Source organism: Rhipicephalus microplus, chromosome 4, assembly GCF_043290135.1.
Source record: "Rhipicephalus microplus isolate Deutch F79 chromosome 4, USDA_Rmic, whole genome shotgun sequence".
Classification (NCBI taxonomy): Eukaryota; Metazoa; Arthropoda; class Arachnida; order Ixodida; family Ixodidae; genus Rhipicephalus; species Rhipicephalus microplus.
In genome coordinates, this window is record NC_134703.1 from 574,911 (window position 1) to 587,470 (window position 12,560).

General features: G+C 41.5%; 1 protein-coding gene across 1 annotated transcript; it reads left to right on the plus strand.

Annotated features, from left to right (window-relative positions):
* The first annotated feature begins 332 nt into the window (after nt 1–332).
* On the plus strand, nt 333–9,717 carry LOC119171891 (uncharacterized). The gene is made up of 7 exons (XM_037422761.2): nt 333–429; nt 1,416–1,569; nt 2,328–2,450; nt 3,388–3,560; nt 4,303–4,462; nt 7,995–8,144; nt 9,501–9,717. Exons 1-7 carry the CDS (start codon nt 348–350, stop codon nt 9,667–9,669), a joined length of 1,011 nt encoding a protein of 336 aa, XP_037278658.2. The 5' UTR covers nt 333–347; the 3' UTR covers nt 9,670–9,717.
* Nucleotides 9,718–12,560: the final 2,843 nt, after the last annotated feature.

Consider the following 12,560-nt stretch of genomic DNA (forward strand, 5'->3'; position numbering starts at 1 on the left):
AGAATGGTACGTCGAGATCATATGACTTCATGCTGCGACGTATCTCCGGATCCTTACTTGTGCAATCCTATAGGTGGCGGTGTTTGTGTAATCGTTGTTCGGGCGCCGGCGTGCCTTGGAGAACGCCTTCTGCCACACGTGTACTGCACGAAAGAACAAGTGTCATTACATTACGTGACGTTTATTTTTCCTCGAACGTATGGTATTCGAGAGGCTGGCAGTCGCTTCCGGCGTTTTATAACGAAGAACGAGAGAAAGAAGAAAATGTCCACGCAAGCACGTGGCGTCCGGGGAGCTCCGAAGCTCACCACTTTTGTAACTTTTTTTCGTTTGTTCAAAGGCAATATATGTGGGCGAATAGGTTTCTGTTCAAGCAGTCGCAGCTGCATTGGCTGCACGAAACTGATGCTAGCGTAAAGCCGCCGCCAGGTAGGTGAGTTATATGTACACTGATTTACCCAACAACTTTAGAAAGATTGTGCAAACACCAACTTAAAATTTTTATGCATTTTTGTTGTTTAAAGTTGTTTATAGACAAAAATAAACAATTGAAGAAAAACAGTGAAGAAATTAAGTGAAGAAATTGAGCTGAAGCTCTATGACGACTGGAAAGAGATATCATTTACGCGATTATATTTCACGTGAGTAGATTGAATGAGAGCATATTGCACGAGAAGCAATTATGTATATAAATTATGCACATCAGTGAATAAATGTTAAGCAAAACTTTCCTTGTTTTCAAAGTCGTTTTGTAAAATTTACGTCAACACTACGTAGTGTTGAAGGAGTTTTTCACGAAATACGAACTTTGTACAAATTTGACCATAATACCTGAAATTAAATGATATTCTCTTGCAAACGTGACGCATTGATGCAAGTGATCACATCCATGTGTAACTTTAGCTCAAATTTGCATTTAACTTATCAGATGCAAAGTACGTGCTTCTGTCGTTTTTTTTTCGCTGCTCAACACTGGCTAGACTGACACAATAGCTTCTGTATGTTAAAACTTTTTCAGATATGTCTAAGTTTGTAATTGTAATTGAAACAGATGAAACTCAAGGAGTTCCAAATGTGGTTCTATTGAAGTGCGGTGTCCGATGCAATATTCCAAACAGCCACCTACGATTCGCGCAGGTAAAAAGGAACCATTTCATGCCTCCATTTGTGGAGGTAGTGCTTATGCTATTCATGAACTGCTTGAAGTTATGATAACATTTGGAAGGCATCAGTATGGAGAAGCGAAAATGAAATCACATAAAGAAAGTTCTGAAGTTCAGATTTTCTGTCACTGCATTCTCATCTTTCTAGGCTACTGTGCCAAACGTGCTTCTCATAAAGGTGTTGACGCTTTTCCCATGTTGCGTATTTTTACCACTTTAATGATTAGCGCACGTATGCTCATTTCGTTTCAGCTATGAAAGCAAATTCTATATCAGTTCTGCTCTTTTATGTTTTCTATTGCGGTCTTGGAATAAAAGAATGCGTCGCAGATGGCATTTCAAAACGCTCCGACGAACCGGTGAAAAGAGTGCTGGACCTGTTCAATGTAACTTCCCCTAAAAAGTCGTAAGTATTAAAGGCAGTGTTCCAACACTGCAACATAATTGATTTCGTAATATTTTGATTGAGACGAAGAGCATGTGGTGAATAAAACATGTGCCCTCCTTTGACTCGATCATGGCCTGAAAGAGGCCATGATCGAGGCGAGGATGTTTTTACTGAGCCAGATTAAAAGAAGAGAGACATTGAAAAACAACTAGGATGTTATGATACGGACCTTGTGCTATCAAGTGAAGTACTTTGCACCGATTGTACGTCACTGGGGACGCGGTCAGCTAACGAGAAACAGTTAAGTAAAGACAAGTGAGGTTGAAAAAGGGCGTGTGGGCATACCTAAACTAATATAAAAACTATAATCGAAATATTGGCATGTACTGCGTAGTGGCCCTAACTTTTTTTTTCGCTTTCTTTAATACTAAGTTGATCAGTAAACGTTTCTGCCTTTTTAATCCAGGATATCAGGCAAGTGTACGTTCATTTTGTAGGCGGTGAGAAATGTTTTACAAATTTACAAAAATCCATGAATTTTTTTTCAAAAATATTAAAAATTAGAACATTTCCTCGGAGCCCACATCGCTATAGATAAGATACTCCAGTTTCTTGAAGAGGTTTAGGGTGATGACGGAAATCCCGGCTTGAATAAAACTTGGAGATGTTGATCTTGCATTAGAGTTTAGATGGCATGCCAATGTTTGTATGCTCATATACTAGTATGCTTCCTGTGCTAGTATGCTTGTGTTCCTGTACTGACGAGTATTGTTCAGCTTTCAGTCCTCGGTACGACGTCGCATTGTCACCGACGTGAACTTGGGTGGTCACCGCCTAGCGGAGATACTCGAAGACACCAACACTACCGACTTCGTCAGCTGTAATCTCATCGGTAGCAAGTGAGTAACTTAGAAGGCACAATTGATTTTTGAAGCATTAAGAAAAGAAAAAAATGAGAAAATTCTGTAACATTTTTGTTGTGCTCTACTGTTCTGTCTTTCTCTAGATACAAATCAACAGATTGTTCACATTCATATTAGCAATCAGAATTTATAGACATCAAGTAGGTGAGGTAATATGAGCCTCAATCTGTCTACAGTAAGACCGCTATAACAGAACGAAACTGTGATCAATAATTCACTTCGGCATTACCAGCGTAAGAATGCAGAAGACCTCTCTCTCGTTGATATGCGGGGTAACAACCAGCTTTCAATGCAGATTTGCGCCATTAGTGAGTTTTGTGGCTAAACTCAACATGAACCGAAAGCGCATATGAGACACTTTTAGAATATTGAACAGCCGATTTTTACAGTATTACACGATGGGGCTGACATTTCAGTATTCGTGAATTTAGCACAAACACACAGTGAAACATCAGGAGAAAGTTAGTAGGCTGTCATTTTTTTGTTGTTGTTGCAATGTGATTCTCGCAGGCATTAAATCCATCATGCTTTTGCACAAGGTTAGTGTTTTCTTATACGAGAGGAGGAGGTGCAGTTGATATTCTGAAATTTTCGTCTACTATTAGGAAAACACTCATATTTTCGGGTGTCTATTCGATTAAAAAACTGTATCAGAGAACGCATTACTTGGCACGACATTCGCAGTATTCTGGCATTCTCACACCTTAGGTTTTTAGAAATGTTTTGCGTGGACGTAAATGAAAACACGATAGTTGGGTTCTTTCTCTAAAGAATTTTATGTGAACATCTATGCTATAGGTACCAAACAAAAATTTAAATAACACGAGTTATTTTATAAAAAGTTATATTAGAATATTATTATAATAGTGTTACTATGAAAATGTTCTTAGCGCATTTTTACCCCCTTTTACAGGGAACTAATTGAAAATGTCCTGAAGTATATTCCATCTGAGTATGTTACAGACGTATCAGTTGAAGAAATGAACCAGTTCATCGACAAGTGCGCGGACAGGGACACATCACAGGAAGGGTCTTCTCTTTTAGATAGTCTGGGTGATGCATTTCAAAGCCTTGTCATCTTCCCAGGTGTGTATTGCTTGCAGAAATAACCACTACTGCTTATCAGCCTGCATGCATAGAACGTGGTAAAAAGTATAAGTTTCCTCAAAACCAGCTGGCATGCTCGGACAACTTCTTTTCTTAATATGAGGTGTATATTTGGTACTTTTTAACTCCTATGGTAACTCAACGATTATTACCTCGTGCTGCTATACGTCAGTGCCACAGATTACTCTGAAATGTAAGGAAGAGGCCAATATTCACTTGCAAAGTTTGAAAGAATGGCACCACAATTTACATTTGTGCTTCCGCTAATTAATACTAACACGTACTGTGTTACTGCTCGTTCTTGGTGAGGGGGGGGGGGGGGATCTTTACGATGTTCCCAGATATAAGCGATAATTTCATGAATGATTTATTGATTGATTTGTGGGGCTTAACGTCCCAAAGCTAGGATACGATTATGAGAGGTGCCGCAGTGAAGGGCTCTTGAAATTTCGACCACCTGGTGTTCTTTAGAATTTCAAAGATGAAGTAGGTGTACATGGTACTCCCAGGTTGTACACTTTACAAACAGTTTTCTGCTAAAAATTTAATTCTTCTAGATAAATTGACCTGCAAGACAGATCCAAGACATATTTTTCTGAGAACGTCAAAAAGAAACTTTCTTTTATTCTTCTGTCGTATATGTAGCATACTGTGATGTTAACGGTTTCTGCAGAAATAAACAGGAATTTACTGTGAATAAACATGAATTCTGAATACACAGGAACGAAGTGGTGTGGTGCTGGTGACGTGGCGAAAAATTACGATGATTTGGGAAAGGCCAGTGACACCGACAGGTGCTGCCGGGAGCACGACCACTCTCCAGACAACATACCGGCATTCGGGACGAAGCACAACATAACGAATTACTTACCCTACACAATGTGAGTCAGCTCATTAGACCGATACTGTTCGTTTTACAATGAAAGAAAAAGAAACAGAAAAACATTTGGCAGATCCCACGTGCCTTGGAAATGGACGTTATGCGAAGCATGCGGAGTGAAAGTAACCGTGTTGTAATCTTCCTAATGGGTGACACGTTATGAAATGACGCTAAATATATGTACAAATGCTGAAAACGCAGATATATGTTGAGCAGTTGCAGATGTTTATATAACCAGTTGTTTGCACTTGCGTAACAATGCCAACAGGAACATGAGTATTAGCAACACCAGAAGCGATAAGCTGATATGAAGTGCTGGTGCTCGCGAGAATGGTAGCCCTGGACACTGCTACGTAAATCAACTTCAGCGCACAGCACCTAACTACAATTCACGTTAACCCGACGTGACGGTTCTATCACAGCAGTACATATGTCATCTTTATAAAATTGTATAGTCAGCGCTGTAACCATAACTGACGTTTCACTAACATCAAGGTTTATTTGAAAAGTAGTTCCGAGACCTGGCGTGGCTTTGAGGCAAATTGCTTGATTGCCACGCAGAAATCTGAGGTTCGATTCCTGCTGATACCCTGACATTTATTCTTTGGATTGATCGTGTCAACGCTGCCGACGTCAGGTTTTTATTAGGACTCACACGTTAAAGTTTCTTATGTGTAGTTTTGTCGTTCCTGGGTAGACGCGAATCGTAAAACACCTGTGGCACGTACCCGCATACCAGTGGCACATACGCCCCCGCTGGTATGTGCTGCTGTCTGGCGGGAAGTGCTTGACTAGGTGCGTGACGGGATTGTGCCAATATTCGTGTCTTGGCCAGCCCGTCGTATTCGTCAAACCATCTTACCCTCCCGTACTAAATTTGGTTCCCGCTAGTTAAGGGGGTGACCACAAGAGCACCCAAACGTACACGGCTATGTATATATATATATATATATATATATATATATATATATATATATATATATGTATAAATATGTATATATATATTACAGCGAAAGTTGTTATGAAATCGCAACTCGGGTTTCGCGCAGATCCGTAGTTGTCCGCCACCGCCGGTGTACGTAACCACATTGCGCGAATATAGCAAAAGACCTAGTACCAATGACACAGTCGAGAGAGTACCCGGGTCCGCTGTGTGTCAGCCCAGTATTCTACCACTGAGCCACGCCGATGCTTGTGACTTGTTGGCAAACTTGCTTTAGGCAGGCTTGACTTCGAGAAAGCAATCACGTTATTACGACTTATAAAGCGTTTTAAAACAACGAAAGAACGAGCAGTCGTCGCACAATGCGAATAGCGTAACGAGGTGGTCGTCCAATGCTCCAACCCATTACAAAACCTTGTTTTTGTTCAGCAATTAACTGTGGTGCATACCCCCTTCAGGCATGATTACTCATCGTCGTCAATCATTGCATGAACAACTTTCACAAGATTCCGCGTAATAGTTTTGCGGATACCACGCTCCTCAAAAGAATGATGAAAAATAGTACAGCGAATGCCGGCCTACTACCCTAAAATTTTTATTATTAATTCCGTAGTGGGCATCAAGGAAGTGTGCATGCAGCAGTTACCTAATGAGTATTTAAAAAAGGCTATGAAACTTCTTCTAGCTTGCACTGTGACTGTGCTGCGTCTTCTGCGCAGGCCTGGCGTTTTTTATTGATTGATTGATTGATTGATTGATTGATATGTGGGGGTTAAGGTCCCAAAACCACCTTATGTATATGAGAGACGGCGTAGTGCAGGGCAGCGGAAATTTCCACCACCTCGGGCTCTTTAAGGTACACCCAAATTTGAGCCATGCGCCTACAGCATTTTCGCCTCTATCGAAAATGCAGCCGCCGCAGCCGGGATTTAATCCCGCGACCTGTGGTTCAGCAGCCGAGTACATTAGCCACTAGACCACCGTGGCGGGACGAGATAGATAGATAGATAGATAGATAGATAGATAGATAGATAGATAGATAGATAGATAGATAGATATCAAAAATGTTTCCATTACGCAAAGAAATGCTTTGCATTTAAAATTCCCGGCCAAAACGTCATTAGCAATAAATATCAAAGAGCAAGTGTTTTCACTAACTAACTAACTAACTAACTAACTAACTAACTAACTAACTAACTAACTAACTAACTAACTAACTAACTAACTAACTAACTAACTAAGTTCTTAAGACGTTTATTGGTGGCCACTCCGCGATGATGCACGACAGTGACAGTCAAGGTGGGGACCTACTATGTGCACGAGCTGCTCTTTTTTCTACGAAGTGCGCGACCCACTGGAAGGTACTGGAGAGGACGATCCACTGTTTGAAGGCTTCGCTACAATGTAACTAACTAAGGATAACTTTTCTTGGCTTAACACGTAATTTCCAAGGAACACAACAAAACGTCTGGACCACATCACTTTAGCTAAAGAACTGACTGAGCGAACAGGCGGGTGATTCTATCTGTAGCCTTTAGTGCAGCGCTTTTTCACGTCTCAGTGACGTCAGGTACATGGATATTTCACAATTGTTCTTCGTCCGTTCCTCCAACTATATATATATATATATACAACGTGCTGCTCTCAAAACTTTAACGAGCTTAATACAAAGATATGACTCTACTTTAATATAGCTTAGAATATGTGTGACTTTATGTACCCGATGAAAACGTTGTAAAATAACATAAAGCAGCTTAGAAAGTATTTGCGCGGAGCTTTAGGAAGGTAGACAGTTGTGAAAACAGCTCTGACGCTCACAAGAAACCCTTTCCTGAACTTGAGCTGCTTGTGCCTCTGAGACGGATTAAAATTTAGTAAATAATGAAATATATACATGAAAACACGAAATGAATCAATAAGGAAAGGGTGCGGCTTTCTTCTCCAATGAACAGCGGTTCATGATGTATACGGGTGTGGTTGTTCGAACATACAGCAATGCAATATGACATGAATCGACTCCCATTTCTTTCCGTCCAGGAGCACTTTTTCACTTTTGAAGTTTCAAAGCAAACAAGACTCACGTGCTATAAAGTCCCAACTTCACTAAAACATCTACTCACGAATATTCTTTGCTCTTGTGAACCTGTTTAAAAATGATTGAAACTTATGTAGTGCGTAGGAAATAAATATACCTACACATGTTGCCCTTCATTGCCGGCAGTGCGGCTGCGCAGCTGAGTTTAACAAGACCGCTGTGTTGATGAGGCACAGAGACCAGCGTACGCGTAAAATTGCTGAAGCGTTTGAAATCATTAAAGCAGAAAACAGGCGCGTGAGCCAGCCTTAAGTCGCTCTCACAGATGCTGAGATTTTATATCTACAGCATTCTTGATCACGTGCTTGGTGGATGGTGTAAATGTTTTTTTTTAATACCTTCATGTTTCCATATAGAGAACACGCTTTTTTAATTAAATTTTCAGTTCATACAGCACTTGTGTCGTGCACTTCCGTGTGTTTTTTGCTCCTTTTTGTGCGCTGTTAGTGTTGAGTATTACGGCAAATACAATATATATTTTAATGACCATTTCAGGACCGAGTGCACTTACGACAAGCAGTTTTTCAACTGCCTACAAAACGTGAGCAGCCTGGCGTCAGTGACGGTAGGAGTCTTGTTTTTCGACGTGCTAAAAACGAAGTGCTTCGAGTACGGCTATCCGAGCGAGTGCACAGAGTACAACTAGTAAGTGCCCTCTGTGTTTCTTTTGCCACCCTCATAGGCATCCCCAGTGTTTTCTACTGTAGAGCGTGGAGAGGCATGGGCGTAGGCAGAATGTTTTTAGTGAGAACTGGAAGAGGGGGCTCCTTGAATCGGAGTCGGGGCTGGGCAAGCATATGTGGCCTACGACCTCTTTGTGCTCCATATGCGATGGCGAAAAAATTTAGGGTGGGGTGGGGCGACACAAGATCGGTGTTCCACCATCTGGCTACGCCAATGGAAGGGTGTACGTTTTACAGCAGCGCCTGCCCCTTTTCACTTAGCGCAGTGATAGCGGGGGCGGAGATAAAAGAAAAGCTGAAACTTGAGCTAGTTGGTATTGACCTAACTACGTAACGTTGCACACAACAAAACAAGGACAGAGAAAGATGCACACGAGATGACCACTGGGTGCGAACACACAGCCGCGAAAAAGCAGTGTTGCTTTCTTCAAAGTTTGGGACAACGCAGGGGCTAATCTCCGGTCTTCTGGTGGTCAAGGTGCAAAGTAGAGAGCTGTTTAATGCAATGTGACGAGTCCTCAGCATTCTTTATTCTCCGAAGCCAGCGTACCCTTAATTTTACGCTTAAAATAAACTATTGGACAAGACCGAATGAGTGGAAGATTGAAACCAACTAGCCTTCTCTTCCCTCTTTTGTGGGAACGCGTATGGTGTCAGCTCTTTAATCTATGCACTTATTTACTCAATTTATGAAAGTTTGTTACATTATAATGATCAAGGCATACTCAGTAAAATATGAAGTAATTATAAATAGTAATATTACTTTGGTCATTTTGGGTTAGAATTATACGGTCGATTATCAGTTTAACATCGTTCGGACATCAGGTTGAACCCCTTGAAGTCCTACGTAGCCGCAGTGTATGTTCTCGTAAGATTGGTAGATTGTCGAAACATGTTGTATTCTTTTACACTTTAAATTCTCTTTTATTTCTTGAAATATTGTAACTACTCCAGCGTAGCGATGAAATAAGGTATTTCATAATAATTTTTCGCAATGAATATAACAACAGAACTGAAAAGTGGAGCGGTATAAAATTTTTATATGGTTTAATAGTTTTGTTCGTAAAAACACCGTTTGCTCTTGTTAGTCTCGCGAACCGACGACTAGCAATAAAATAATAGTAGCACAATCCTAATATTATTGTTCAAAGATTGCATGCAGATCTTTCAACATGGTCATGTATATAATAACAAAATATATGCTGCTACTGACAAAACCTCGTCGATGAGCTGAGCGGAGTCTTGCATCAACTCAGCCGCCTTGATGCTCTAAGCCATTGCCTCAAGCAACACTAAGCGACTTTTTTTTTCTGTTCAGCTGGCGCCTTTTTTTACTAAAGAACCCTTGCGTCGATGAAGAGCCGGACACGTCCAAACCAAAGGAGTGGCACATCGAGAGCCCACCGAACTTTTTAGAGACATACATCGAGGAAAAGCGGAACGAAACACGTAAGGAATCTTCGGAGTCGGAGGAGAACGAAGTTTAATCCTCAACGAAGCAAAAGTGGGGTTTCTATTAAATTATAGCAAATTTCGCTGTGGTTCAGTGTAACCCGAGTGTGTAGCTCGGTGATGACGCACATATATTCTTATCCGCAGACAATATAGATTGCCTTCACGCAAGGTATACTTGAGAGCGCGAACAATAGATAAAGGACGAAGAAAGGACACACAGATTAGCGTTGTGTGTATGACAGCTCTTCTCTGTGTCCTCGTTCTTCGTCTATTTCTCACGCTGTCGATATCAGCTAGCCCAAGCCTTCACGTTAAAACCTCACAGAGCCCCTTAGGCATTCGCCTCAGACGACTCGGATATAAGAACTGTATCTTTTTCTACTGAGTGGATGTTCTGATGATCTCTAGGCTCCCTCTGAAAGCATTTTGCCCGTAAAATGCCTTTGCACTGCCACCACGATCAGCCTGCCTTCATGGATGCATTGATGTCCCGTCATGATGTCGGCATGTGATGTCATAGTTACTTCGTGGTGACATCGTAAATTATGGCGATCTGTGATGTTCTGATGACGTCATATTGTGACGTAATCGTGTGATGATTATTTTTTCGCACAACTCTTGTTGGAGCGTTGACGCCGACGGTCAACTTTCGCGCTCGATGAAACATCTATAGGGCTTTCGCTTCAATAATACTTTTACGTGTATTCGCCAGGTAAATTTAGCTGACGTATCAATATTTGTCATGATTACAGGCGCCATTATGGGATGTTCAATGCCGTCATTGCTTCGCATTATGTTGAGAGAAATTAGATGTGTAGTACGGGGGGGGGGGGGTGAAAAAGGCCCCGTGCGTGTGTCCTGTCTGCGAGAGATATCTTGTGCTTGTTTAATAAAGTCCTGCTGGCGCGCTCCCACTCGAGGTCATAAAAAATTTCGTGTCCTCCCAACAAGACTCGCTAATTTAAGAGTATTTTTGACAGTTTTGCGAAATACCGTGCTGGGGCCATCGAGCTTGAGTGAAGCAAAAGCTTCATTGATATCGTCGAACTCAGCAGAAATCCCCAAACTTAGCACATTCATTAGACGCGCGTCTTGTTTTGGTATGTTAATTAGCAGTTTAATTAGAGCGCTATGCTATAAAGAAAGCAAGGGCACATGCTACGACGGAGAAGCTCTGCGGTAAAGGACTTGCATCAGCAACAAAGTTTGTGATGCAAAACCAAGCTAAAACGAATGATAAGGGGCTTATTGAGTGAAGACAATGTAGCCACGCGCTGCCACCAGCTCGTTCAAGCGACGCATACCGAAAAGAATGGAGTCACGATGCGCGAGGAAAAGAAGAAGGCGTTAAGAAAGCATCCGCAATATTTATCGCCGCGCGCAGACGTGAAACAAGATACTTACGCATCGACTGGGAGCCTGAGAGGGGTTTTCCCTTCGGACACCATTATTAATTCGGCGATGTCTGTTCCTGCACCACGGAGCCTTCAGCCACTCGCTTAGGGAGGAAGTTATCGTCCTTCCGCAGCTTTCAACAAGCGACAGCTGCTAGTTTATTGCCCAGACAAGCGTGCTTGGGGGATGGTTCAAAAGTCCTCGATTGAAACGCAGAAGCAGAATGTAGAGTGAAACCTCATACTATCTGACATGAATCCTAGAGGAGTCAAACAGTTGACTTATTGACAGCCCACTCGTGTGCCTTCACATGCTGTGCGGCATTTCAAGGCTCACGTGCACTGCATGACATGAAGTGAAATGTATTTTTGCAGAACCTTATTTCAATCGCTAGTTTTGCAATGACGTAGAAACGGCAAGGAACGACTGTGCAGTGACTGTGGTTCCACCCCTCCAACGAGGATCCTCCTGGAGAGACCTGTAAAAGAGACGCGCAGTAAACGCTCAAGCTAATTAAAAATCACCAGGATTCGATTGCGTTAGAAATGAAATGACAAATCTGTTCTCCAAGATCGCCTCAACATGACTGTGGGTTTGTGTCCCAGATTTATAAATATCGGTTGCTGAAATGATAGCTCAGAAAGACGTGTTGATGATAGCAGCGCCACTACTGCTACTACATTGGCTTTACATGTTCGGCTGCTGAACCGAAGGTCCCGGGTTCAAATCCCAGGCGGTAGCATTTAGATGGACGCGAAATGTCAGTGCACTTTAATGAACACCAGGTGGTCGAAATTTCCAGATGCCTCCACTACAATGTTTTTCGTAGTCATAATAATAATAATAATAATAATAATAATAATAATAATAATAATAATAATAATAATAATAATAATAATAATAATAATAATAATAATAATAATAATAATAATAATAATAATAATAATAATAATAATAAAGCTTATTGTCACGCTAACTTTACACCTCACGTTCACAGTGCCGTGGCTACTACATTTGTTTTATCAAGCGGCCATGACAGTGCATCCGATCGTGCACTGATGGTTCGGGTTGTAATGATTCTTATGCATCATATTTCGTTCTACCATATCTAAGGTCAGAGCGAGCACTCAGATCACCCAGAGTAACGTGTTTGACTTCGCAGGACCATCTTTTTATCATATGCTCCTTTCGCTTGATAACACGGCCACAGAGTGTTCAGAAAAAGAGAGAGAGAGAGCGAGAACGGGTTGTTTTCAGCAATTCGGCAGCCACTCTAGCTCAACAACAACAACAACAACAACAACAACAACAACAACAACAACAACAACAACAACAACAACAACAACAACAACAACAACAACAACAACAACAACAACAACAACAACAACAACAACAACAACAAAGAAGTATCGCACACCAACAAACCGAATATATTCAGATGGTGGCAGCGCTCGCAAGGAAGCCAAGATTGAGTCAAAGCAATCCTCTGTCGAGAAGATGCAACATTTGTCCTGCCTGGTTTGCATAA

What these genes read in the sequence shown, in the direction of transcription:
- LOC119171891 (XM_037422761.2), top strand. Translation starts at nt 348, where the DNA reads ATGTGGGCGAATAGGTTTCTGTTCAAGCAGTCGCAGCTGCATTGGCTG. An exon ending in AAGCCTTGTCATCTTCCCAG is followed by an intron (nt 3,561 to 4,302) that starts GTGTGTATTGCT and finishes CTGAATACACAG; the next exon opens with GAACGAAGTGGTGTGGTGCT. An exon ending in AATTACTTACCCTACACAAT is followed by an intron (nt 4,463 to 7,994) that starts GTGAGTCAGCTC and finishes TGACCATTTCAG; the next exon opens with GACCGAGTGCACTTACGACA.